Source organism: Rhamphochromis sp. 'chilingali' (genome assembly GCF_963969265.1).
Source record: "Rhamphochromis sp. 'chilingali' genome assembly, chromosome: 4".
NCBI lineage: Eukaryota > Metazoa > Chordata > Actinopteri > Cichliformes > Cichlidae > Rhamphochromis > Rhamphochromis sp. 'chilingali'.
Genome location: NC_137948.1, coordinates 31,868,491 through 31,881,178, shown reverse-complemented (window position 1 = coordinate 31,881,178; position 12,688 = coordinate 31,868,491). Strand labels below are relative to the sequence as shown.

General features: G+C 43.6%; 1 protein-coding gene across 1 annotated transcript in view; it reads left to right on the top strand.

The window, feature by feature from the left end:
• The window catches only part of LOC308395614 (protein ELFN1-like), a 46,136-nt gene extending 33,818 nt beyond the window's left edge, over positions 1-12,318 (top strand). Inside the window, exons 2-5 of the mRNA XM_080880531.1 lie at positions 5,742-6,436; positions 6,521-6,674; positions 8,494-8,660; positions 10,197-12,318. Coding sequence (XP_080736657.1) covers positions 6,147-6,436; positions 6,521-6,674; positions 8,494-8,660; positions 10,197-12,285 — 2,700 coding nt within the window. The 5' untranslated portion in view covers positions 5,742-6,146 and the 3' untranslated portion in view covers positions 12,286-12,318. The remainder of the gene's footprint in view (positions 1-5,741; positions 6,437-6,520; positions 6,675-8,493; positions 8,661-10,196) is intronic.
• Positions 12,319-12,688: the final 370 nt, after the last annotated feature.

Sequence of the window (12,688 nt, the reverse complement as noted above, 5' to 3'; positions counted from 1 at the left end):
CAGTTAAACCTATTCTGACAGGACTTCTACTTACATTTAAATATAGTACGACTTCACAGTAAATGCACACATACACACACATACATATACAGGTATATGGGCAATATAGGTCATTTGTCTTCCTCATTCTGCCTCACCTTCTTCATCATTTTTCCATTCATGGCTTCCAGCCGCTTTGTGCCGCTGCTGCTTTCCACATTGCTTTTGAATGGTAATGAAAGCACTGGCATGAGTTGAGATGCACCACTACACACAGAAATGGGGATCTACATCTCCTTATGTATGTGGGTATATGACAGTATCCCTGTTATTAATGCGCGCATGTTTTAGCCTCATTCACAGCCTGCCCAGGAGTGCAACCCATCTCCTTAGTGTTGCTCATCGGTCACATGGGGGGAAAAAAAGTGAAAAATGATGTAGAAGATGTTAAAAAATAGACAATTCAGTTCTACTAGTAAGAACATTTACTTTTAATTTACATTTACGTTAAAATTTTTTGCAGCGGTAAAAACTGCTGATCTTTTTAATGATCATGCAGGTTTTTAATCAAACTTCCAGTTTATCCCAAAGTAGGAACACCAAGCACTTTATTATGAAAACCATCATTACATCGACCAGTCCCATCTGCTGTCAAAACAACCTAAATGTTTTATGCCATAGATTCTACAAGATGTTGGAAACATCCATTTGAAATGCTGGTCCATGCTGACATGATTGGATCGCGTGGTTTCTGCAGATTCGTCAGCCATACTTTCATGTTGTGAAAATCTCAGGAGATCAGCAGTCTGAGAAATACTCAAACTCACCCATCTGGCATCAACACTCACATCACGGCTGCAGTGACGGAGACCGCTTTTTGTCTTGACTCTGATGTTTGATGTGGACATTAGCTGAAGCCCCGGACTTGTGTGCTGGATCTTATGCTTAGTACTGCTGGTACATTGTGTGACTAGGTAATTGCAGGCATAAACAGGTGAGTGTTTGCATGATAAAATGAAGTTATCACCCAAAGGAAAAGAAAACTGAGTGCTACTAGAAACCTGGAATAAAATAAAATATATATTCCCTCACTTGGTACTTTCATGACCGTGAAGCAGAGAGCTGTACAACCTGTCAGCGCAGACTTTTCCATCTGGTGACTTGAAGATTCACAGTAAATGAGCACAGTTATTTTCACTTGGTGACTCCTTGTGGCCTTTGGATTGAGAGACCATGCCCATTAGGGTTAAAGTTGATCACTCAGGACAATACTGCATTGATGAGAAGCAACCCTTCCCTATAGGGGGACAAAATGCCCATTACAGCACAAGAGACTTAATGGACACCTTTCAGGAGTCAAGGGTTCAGGATTTTCCTTTGACGTGAACCTCTCTATATGCAGCTGACAAACACCGACTAAATATTCCTTGATCCATTTAAATGAGAGCATATAAAATAAACCCTTCAGGGATCTGCACCAGAAAACTTGTTTCTTTCTCTTTAGCCTCAGGGCGTAACCTAAAACCAGGTGTCTCTGAAATGTGTAAAATATCAAACCAACAGGACTGCAACTCTGTAGCTTTCTCAGCAGAGATAGAAAGAACAGCCTTCAGCTTTGTAAACAGGATACATCATCTGCAATCTACTTTCTCTGCTTGACTCTCTTAGATTTTTCTGAGTCATGCTGTGGATCTTTCCCACTTGTTTGGGGTAGCGCTGACGCAGGGAGCGAGAAGAAGAGCGAAAATCAGAAATACAATAAAGATGCTACTAAAAATTTTGTTGATAGTTTAAAATGTTTTAATATGTGTTTTGATTGAAAATAGTTTATTATTGTTTTACGGGCCACTTGCTGCTGTTTCACACAAGCTCCTTTCTTGCAAATGAGCGTATGATGATGGATGTTTGTGATTTGAGGTTATTTAGATTCATTAAATCAAAGGAAACTGGACTGTACATTTATTGCCTTGTTAAAGATGACACACTTATTTTTTACTGCACAGAGTAACAGGTAAAATAAAAATAATGATGCGGTCTGCATTTAGATTGGCTAACTACAATCCTCGCTTTTATTATGCAATTCTGTCTGGATACTAAAAATCTCCCAGGAAAACGAACGCTCAAAAAAGGAAGGAGACTGTGGCTATGCCTGACCAAAAAAAGAGAAAAAATCATGATGAAAAGGGAGAGTAACAGAATCTGAAATGGAAACAAGAGTAAATAAAAAATAGTGACTCTCAAAGGAGAGTGCTCCAGTGCTCAAGAGGGTCTAAAGGGGAGATTCACTCAGAACTATGTCTCCATATTACAAAGACACAATATAAAAATCATGGTGAAAATCAGCGAGACTCAATAATCTGATAATCATGTGAGGAAGGTGTAACAAAGACCAGTTTTAGGGGTGTTTACAGAGGTTGTGTGCATAAACTGTGTATGTACAAAGAAACATGCATATAATATGACCTTCCCCGAATGCAAAGTGTTTTTTATAATGTAAAAATTAACTGTAAAAATGCCTCTAGAGAAGGCCAAGTCCAATAGCATAAAGATGAAAAATAAGGTGAGAAATAACTAGCATGAAGCAAAACAGCCAGTGCTTTTACGATGGTCTATCATCACTGATGCTATAAATAGCTGTGACCATGTGTAATGGTCTGCTTTCTCTTTTTTTCCTTTTGTTTGTAGTCTAATATTTTGTTTTTTGCCAGGGTCTTTTGCTCTTTTTTATCCCCGTTCTGTTTTTCTTTTCTTTTTAATTCCAAAAACAATCAAAGCCACATTTCCCTTTCTCCACTTTCTTCACATCCTCCCCAAAGTAAATTGCACTTCTTCATTAACCTGAGTTGCAAACAGCGATTTTATATGGAACTGATGCAATAAGAAAGCATCTGTGTCCACTCGTGGCTAAAGATGCGAGCAAAGAGTTGGCTCGGCCATGTGCGTAAAATCTCACTGTGACTGAGATTTGTGTTTTTAAAAGAGGACAGCGCATACACGTGGCTTTCGAAATCTCTCAAGAAGACAGCGTATGCATTTTTCTGCTTTTGTGCACACACAGCTATATGAATCTTTCCCCGGGTGGCTTGTTTTTCCAGAGTTTCAGAGAACATGCGCATCTACACAACATTACCTTAAAGTACAGCAGCCATGACACCACCGTGGTCAAAGCAAGGTTAGAGTCTCAGTCTTTCTCGGGATGACAGTTTGTACCCTATAAATCTTTGAGTGTGACATGACTGAAAAGTGAGGCGGTCACGATGCTGAGTGCTGAAATATTCCACATGCCTGTTCTCGACAGCTGAGGCAGCGTCGAGCGTGCGTACACGCGGAGAGTGCGAGCGAGGTCGGGGAATGCAATGAATGATGCAAAATGGAAAAGAGGCCGACAGGCTCTTAACAGTTCCTTCTGTGCATATCACGTTAGCTACTACAAGTGTATTTACTACACTTTTTACTACAAAGAAGGTCAAGTGAAAGCTAGTAACTGCTACTGGATCTCTCTTTCTGGTAACCTGCACTCTTGTTCTGTCTCCTGGACCCTTGTACTTGCCTCAGTATGAAAAGAAAGAGGTCAGGTGGAAATCAGCATCTTAGCTAACACCCCCCCCCCACACACACACACACACGCACACACACACACACTGCACCCCCTGCTACACCACCATGTTGTTCCCTCTCAACAGTTTGTTTACTCGAGTTTATCTGGTCAGCAAAATGGACATCTCCCATCAGAGTGTGTGTTGCTGGCAGCAGTTCCTACACTTTCTCTCGTGTCCCATCTAGGTAGTTTGCCTCATGCAACGTGGGAGGAAGTCTCACCATCAATTATAGATTATGCTGACTGGGTGGGAAAGCCCATGCATATGGCTACACACCGGTAAACACTCATGCATGCCAGCGTACATTAGTCACATTTATGAAGAAGGCTTCCGGGGGGAGGGGGGGGGGGGTTCCCCTCAATTCATTTCTATTTCTAAAGTGCCAATTCACAACAGCGATTATTGCGGGGAACTTTACATTGTAACGGCAGGCGGTCGGACTCTGTTTTGACAGGAAGAAACCGCCGACGTAAACCGAGCTCGAGGAGGGCGGCCATCTGCCTCAGCCGGTTGGGGTGAGGGGAAAGCAAAGAGAGAAAAGAGGAGCAACAAATCACGAACAATATAACAGTAAACACTCAGTCACCGTGCATCAGAAACATGCAGCTCTGGAGTCAGACATGCATGAGAAAAGGTACAGAGGGGAGAGAGGACAAAGAGGAAAAGGGACAAACTGCATACTGGAGAAGTTAAAGCCATCAATCCCTGCAAGTCTAGAAGTTCAAAAACCCTCACTGAAAAACACATAGCATTTGTGATAAATCAAATGACAAAGAAAACTTGGAGCACAGTTGTGCCTTACAATTGCTGTGCCGTTCAATATCTTTGTCTAGACATGATGGTTGTGCGTGAAAGATTACTCCTATTGTTTTGTTTTGTTTTTCATCTCCTTTTAACACAATATCCAACGAGCTCCAAACCACTGCAGGTTTAGTGCTACCTACTTGACCAAGGCCAGATGACTGATGAGCTATGAGAGGGAACACGGAGGGTATCAACACAAACCCATGTGTCATTAAAAGTGAAAAATGTCATTGCCATTACTCATTATGTGAATGCATTACTAACAAGCTATATGTGAATGTTTCCAGAAGCCAGCTCTCTAAAAGGACACAAAAAGTCGAAGGGAACTGTATCCTATTCCCCACAAGTACGCCGCTCTCATTTACCCTCGTCCTCAGATCAGAGGTGACACATCAGCACCGCTCTGCTTCGCCGTAATCAATAATGTGTCAACAGCAGCCAGGAGATGCTTGTCAGGAAGGCCCAACCTTTTGCTCCTTCCTACTCCTTCTCCTTCACCTCGGTGATGTCACTTCCTGTTTGTTGCTCTCGCAGCTGAGAGAAAAAGGCTTAGAAGAGAGAAGAGGGAGCCACTATTCTCGCAATTTCCCTGAACAGAGTCCCACCACATCCCTTTTCCCCCTCTCAGCCTCCTCTTTCTCCCCACAGAACCGCTGTCTCTTTCACCACCGACTGCTTTATTCCTCCTTCTACCTCAACCTCTTCTCCATCTCACCATCTCTCTCCCCCCTCCCCCAAGCATCTTTCCTTGCAACTCCCTTGCACCCACTTTTTCTTCCTCCTGCTCTGCACAGCCCTGTGAGAGCCTCTTTCACTTTTCCGCCTCCCCGTCTCTCCTATTCCGTCATACGTCAGCTGTTTTTCCCAGGAAGTGTTTTATTTAGAGCAGATTAATTAATTAGATACAGTATCAGAGCCCTGGCCATCAAGGCCCAGAGGCTAATGGAACTGCAGAAAACATGTGTGCATGTGTGTGTGTGTGTGTGTGTGTGTGTGTGTGTGTGTGTGTGTGTGTGTGTGTGTGTGTCTGTTTGTGTTGTTTTTCGCAGCAGCAGCACCAAGCTGTGTGTATTTTTCAGATCTGCAGGTGCTTGTGTATCTGCGCCAGTGTGTACACTAATTGGACTTGTCAAGAAATGTCACTGTATATAAAAATTGTGTGTGTACGCATGCCTAAATTTGAGTATGCATGTGCACACGTCAGACTGTTATATAAGAAAAAAAATAAGCACCTTTATCTCATCGTGCTGGTAACAGGGTTGTTTTTGTTGCAGCTCACAAACAAACCACTGTGTGTTACTGGCAATCCCGTTCTTACGCCCTCCTCCCATCTCTCGCTCTCTCTCCTTTTCCCTCCAGGGACCGGTTCTCACACCAAGTACAGAGCAGCACGCAATGAGGAAGAAAGAAAAGAGGTGCTTGTCCAATCAGAGGTGCAGATGGCCACAGAAGACATGAATACCAGCCAATCTGGCACTAGGACGACTTCCACTTGCCAAATCATACATAAATCAAATGTGACCCCGCTAATTAATCGACTTATACAGTTTACCTAGACACACATACTACCAATGAAGTGTTACATCCCATTCATGCACACTATTTCTTCAAGCTTTTAGCAATTCCTCGGTTTGGCACATTTGCCGCTCGTGGAACAGTCACAATTCTCAAGAAAAGCAAATCCCTGTTCATGAAAATATAACCGTTAAAAAACACACCCACCCTCCCTTCGCAATGGCTCCAGTCTACAAGAATAAATGTTAGATGGCGAGCAACTCTGGTCGGCTTTCTCCAGCGGATACTGCAATGACATCCCAAATGGCCCAGAACACTGAACAGGGACGGCAGCGACATAACACGACTGGAGGGTCTTCATCAGTGGTCTTGTCTACAGCCAGCTCCTTCTTCTGTTTCCTTGCACTGCTTTCAATGATGCGGCTGCCGGTGGTTAAGGCAGACTGCTGGCTTATTGAAGGGGAGAAAGGCTTCGTGTGGCTGGCTATCTGCAGTATGAACCAGCCTCCCTACGAGGCCATACCCTCCCACATTAACAGGTACGAAAACTTACAAAGAAACTTATTTCCACAGTATTTTCCCGAGTTGCTGGATGCTGAGAGATCTCACACATCTCTCCATAGCACTATTGTGGATCTGAGGCTGAACGAGAACAAGATACGGGCGGTCCATTATTCTTCACTGAGTCGCTTCAGCAACCTCACCTATCTGAACCTGACCAAGAACGATATCAGTTACGTAGAAGATGGAGCGTTTTCAGCACAATTTAATCTGCAGGTGCGTCCTGACACAATATGCATTCATAGGTTTTTCCATATAGGTGCACATTCATCAATGCACATACATACAGCAGTGGAAAATTACAGTATTATTTGGGTACATGAAATGCACTCTTCAAACTGTTTGGATGTATTTGGATAATGTAAAAAGTGCTCCATAATTTTACAGTATACACAGTAACTAAATGAAATCCATCAGTCTCAATGTAAACAAAGTGTTTGTGCATATGAGAGTGCATATCCAACATTAAACTGCTGCTTAATCCCACAGTGCACCAGAGGACTAATAATCCAATTACACAATATATACTTAACACTTGGTATCAAATTACTATACTATTATGCACCAACCGAATATATTCTTTTTCTTCTTATTATTAGTATTATTAGTAGTAGTATGTATGAGTATGTTTATGTGTATGCAATAAAAATACAGTTCTGCCACTTTCCCTGTCAAAAGCAAATGCCTTATCTCATTTCTAGTAATCTGATCCCCTCCTCAAGGTGGTTTTCGTCCATGCAGTTCGTCCATGTGGCTGCCATTTTACAGTCAGGTCCATAAGTATTTGGACAATGGGACAGGTTTTGATTGGACAATTGACTGACAAGCAGTTTCATGGGCACTTGAGGCCAGGTTCTTTGTTATTTTAAGGGAGATTAAATATAAGCAGGCCTGTCAGTGAGGCCACAAAAACTTTAGGAGTGACCAAATCTGGTACTTTCTAACAAATAATGAATGCAGTTCGACCATGCCAAAAAGCCTCAAAAACCACAGAAGACAACCAAAGTGGATCATCGTAAATTCTTTCCTTGGTAAAGAAAAAGAACTTCATACCAACTAACCAATTCAAAAATACTCTCAGGGAGGTTGGTGCATCACTCGTGAAGTCTACAATGCAGAGATGCCTTCATGAATGGAAATGCAGAGTGTCTACAACAAGGCATTGTTAGGAACAGCTTCTGATCCACAGCATAGCACATCTGCGAAACATGGTGGAGGTAATGTGATGGAATGTGCAGCTCTCTACTAGTCTTTATTGATGATGTGACTACTGATAGAAGTACTATGAATTCTGAAGTTAGTGCTGGAAAAGTTATCTGTGTCCATCTTGATGTTTATAACAGGTCAGAGATTTAGTAGCCTATGACGAACCCTCACATTACACTAGTGATGATCGTTGATATCAAACTTGGGTTGTTTTGACATAGAGGTTAATGTTTCATTTATATGGTGAAATTGTCAATCTTATGTGAAAGTAATCACAATAAAACAGTCCTGAGGAGTTCACAGAGACAAATAGTTTAGAATCAAACTATGCATACCATTTCTTTACTTATTCTTATAGATTTCTACAATAAACATAGACTTATTCAAACTGTATTTATCATATATTACAAGTTTAAACTGTTCTATTTAGAATAATATGTAAACCAAAACAGGGGTCTAAAGAGATCGAAATTCTTCCATCGATATACGCACAGATGGACACAGACATGAGAATGACAACACCCGCTCATTATGGCTTCCAGGAATATTCAAGCAAAGTGTTTCACCAAACCGATCTCAACACATCCATAATGAGCTGGCATGCTTACACATCTATCCGGCTGCTGGAGCTAAGCCAGGAGGTAAAATGTGAACAAGAAAGATCTCAGTAAATTCAGCGCAGCACACGGGCTTAGATCACGGTGTCAAACACGAATTGTTTGAATCGTCATCTGTTTGTTCCGTATGTTTCCAGCTTGTGGTGAGTGATGCCTGGCACAGGCTAGGTCTTCAGAGATTAGACTAATCCCACTTGTCTTTGCCTCCCCAGGTTCTCCAGATGGGCTTTAACAAGTTGAGGAACCTGACAGAGGGCATGTTGCGAGGCCTGGGCAAGCTGCAGTACCTTTACCTGCAAGCCAACCTCATTGAGACTGTTACACCCAACACCTTCTGGGAATGTCCGAATATAGAGAATATAGACCTCTCCATGAACAGGTATTGACAATCATGCTTACTAGGTGAAACTGCTTAAATGTTGGAAATTGCTGCTTTTTCAGCCATAATATATGAACACCAATCAGGCATAACATCGTGACTCTTGTTTTGGTGCCCCTTTTGCTGCCAAAACAGCCCTAACCCATCGAGGCAAAGACTCCCCTAGACCCCTGAAGCTGTGGTATCTGGAAGTGAGCAACAGATACTTTAGGTCCCTTAAGTTGCAATGTGGTGCAACCATGGATCGGACTTGTTTGTCTAGCACAACCCACAGATGCTTGATTATAGTGAAATCTGAGGAGTTTGGAGGCCAGGTTAACACCTCAAACTTGTTGATGCGCAAATCATTGCTGAATCATATTTGCTTTGTGGCAGGGTGCATGCTAAAAATGGCTCCAGCCATTAGGGAATAACATGCCCATGTAGATGGTCTCCAACAGTGCTTAGGTAGGTGGTACATGTCAAAACAGAATATCCACAGAGATAGCAGGACCCAAGTTTTTCCAACATAGCATCACACTGCTTGTGCCAGCTTGCCTTCTTCCCATAGTGCATCTCTCACACGTGTCCATTGTTGGTGCTTTGGGCGGTGGACAGGGGTCAGCATGGGCAGCCCCATTATTATGCACTCTGTATTCTGACAGCTTTCTATCAGAACTAGTGTTAACTTTTTTCAGAAACTTTGGTTTCAGTATCTGATGGATCAGACCACACAGACCAGCCTTTGCTCCCCACATGCAACAGTGAGCCTTGGCTCCCCATGACCTTGTTGCAGGTTCACCGCTCTTCCTTCCTTGGACAACTTTTTGATAAGATACTGACCACTGCAGAGTGGGAACACCCCACAAAATCTGCGGTTTTCACAATTTAGCCCTTGTCAAACTCACTCAAATCTTTATGTTTGCCCATTTTTCCTGCACAGTAAATGTGAGGACAAAATATTCGCTTGCTCCCTAATATACCCCACCCACTAACAGGTGCCATGAAGAAGAGATAATCAGTGTTATTCATTTTAAATGTCGCTTGTTAGTGCTCATAATGTTATTCCTGATGATTGTTGATATATATAGATGGTGAAATTGTAATTGTAATAATTGCAGCACATGTACACTGGAGAACAAACAAAAATTAAAATGCCAGGCATTTTAGCTATGCTTGTTTTCTAAATTCAACTATTTGCACTGGTGATGGAAAAACGCACTACTGACCATTCAGTGATACTAATTTTCTCCTGTGACGGTATCCTCAGCAGATCCCTACGCTACTCACTTTTTTTCTCAGTGGAAATAACTGTCTTGTTCTTACTATTGGTTTTGGTAATTGGTATTGATCTGTTGACCTAAATGTATAGCAACAGCTAAATGAAATAAGCTTAACTGCTCTTTTGGACTTGTTGAAAATTGTATTGCAGAAGATGTTTTTGACCATAAGCTGAAATCTATTAAATGGAGGGAATAGGTGCATTAAATGTGAAAGAACACATCTAAAGGGGTAACTTGCCAATAAATTTATACTTTCTTATTGATCTTTTTCCAGGATTCAGGTGTTGGATGGCAGTTTGTTCTCTGGACTCTCTAAGCTGACCACCTGTGAACTTTACACTAACCCCTTCAATTGCTCTTGCGAGTTGCTGGGTTTCCTTCGCTGGCTTGCAGCCTTCCCCAACAGGACCAGTGAGAGGATGGTGTGTGACTCCCCTCATGGATTCTCGGGGTACAACCTTCTCAACCAAAATCCCCGCATGCTTAACCAACGCAGTGCTTTGTATGCGCTCAGTCACGTGTGCACAGATGACAGCAGTAGCGCAACATCCTTCTATGGTATTGATTCCACAACTCCTCCGCCAGATTTCGCCTCTCCCTGCGGACTGGATGATTGCGCTTCTGGGACCCCTCCTGATGGGGGTGAGGTGATCAGCTTGAGTCCCATTTTCCCCGATGCCAAACCCTTTATGACTGTAAAGCAAGTGCTAGATTCGAGCGCTGTGATAACAGTTCAGATTCCCGATCCGTACAAGAAAATGTACATCCTGATGCTTTATAACAATAGCTTCTTCACGGATATTCAGAATTTGAAAGATAAAAGAGAAGATATTGAGCTAAAGAACTTAAAACCAAACACTGACTACACCTACTGTGTGGCTTCTATACGAAACTCCCTTCGCTTCAACCACACCTGTCTGACCATCTCAACAGGCCGTCGAGTCGGAACAGGCAGATTACCCACTGAGTCATCAGCAACCCATTACATTATGACAATTTTGGGATGCCTGTTTGGAATGCTTGTGTTCCTTGGCTTTGTTGTCCACTGCCTGAGAAGAAAGAGGATCATGGAGGAAAAGGAAAGGAAGATGAGCAGGATCCAGAGAACACTGATAGAGCTAAAGTATGGTGGAGAAGGGGATATAGAGGGAGGGAGTGGAGGAACCGTTTCCCAGAAGCTTGGTGCTGGGGACAGTCTGTCCAGAATGCCCTACCTACCTCAGGGTGGTGAGATAGATCCATACAAGCTTCAGGAGGTGATAGAGACACCAGCCCACAAGCCCCCTAAACTCAACTATATGGAGGTGAGAGGGTCGGACATTGAAAGGGAGAGAGAACGAGAGAGAGAAAGGGAGATGTCACCGCAAGCAAATCCCCAAGGCTCAGTAGCAGAGATCTCTACCATTGCCAAGGAAGTAGATAAAGTTAACCAGATCATCAACAATTGTATAGATGCTCTCAAATCTGAATCTACCTCCTTTCAACAGGGGATCAAATCCCCCTCTTCTGCAGGTGGAGGAGCTGTTTCAACAGCAGAGCCACAGCTGGTGCTTCTGTCTGAGCAAGGAGAAAGGGAACGAGGAGGTGAGTTCCTCTCCCCGGTGTACAAAGGAGGGAGAGGAGGAAGAGAAGAGAGGGGGAGAAGTTATCATCATTCATTACAGCGACACCACAGCATGGAGGCTCCTCCAACATCTAAAAGGCCCAGCACGTCCTCCTCTCCCGGCTCCGCCCGGAGCCCTCGCTCCTTCCGCTCAGAGGGAGGGTACCACTCATCAGAGTCCCGCTACATTGAGCGAGCCTCACCAGGAGATCGAGGGGAAAGGGGGGGCGGGGGAGGTGAGCCCATCCGCACAGTCACCCCGGCTGCAGCCATCTTACGAGCTGAAGCCCAGAGAATCCGCCAGTACAACGAGCACCGTCACTCCTACCCCGGCTCCCAGCAGCATCTCCAGGAGCTGCAGCACCACCCCCAGATCCTGCAGGAACTCCACCACCACCCAGGAGGTCGCAAGCCCTCGATGTTAGACCCCCTCACTCTCAGCAGGCAGGCCAAGCAGAGGGAGTTAGCCTACTCCCAGCTTTCGCCACACTACCCGCTCTCGCCACAGTACCACAACCTGAGCTACTGCTCCAGCCCCGAGGAAGACGAGGAGGAGGAAGGGCTCCTCTGCACCCCGACCCTGGGGCTGTGGGAGCGGTTCAAACTGCATCGCAAGAGGCACAGGCAGGCATCTATGGAGGATGAAGGCTACGTGGCAGCCGGACATGCGCTGAGGCGAAAAGTTCAGTTTGCCAAGGATGAAGATCTCCATGACATACTGGACTACTGGAAGGGTGTGTCCGCCCAGCAGAAGGCCTGATCCCACGTGTGGAGATCCCCCCAAACCATGCGAAGATGGAAAATTAACAAAAGTGCATCCATGACATACTGATACACAGTGACTTATTCAACAAAGAGCTGTAAATACACACAAATGCACACATCTTACAGGAGCTACAGAATCAGATTGCAAATACGTGTACACACAGACACACACACACACGGACATACTTTACACAAACTAAGCCTTTTCTTCTGAGAGCACGGAGAAGGACCAAACTAATATATTATACTGAACGACAAAAATTATAACATATAGAGACTGAGTTACTTTTTGTAATGTAATGGAAGTTATAGCTCAGAGTTATGTAGCTATTTGTACTAAGTTTTGAATGAAGAAAAGCAGAATCATCATTAAGAATAGAAACCTTAAATGTTGCTGG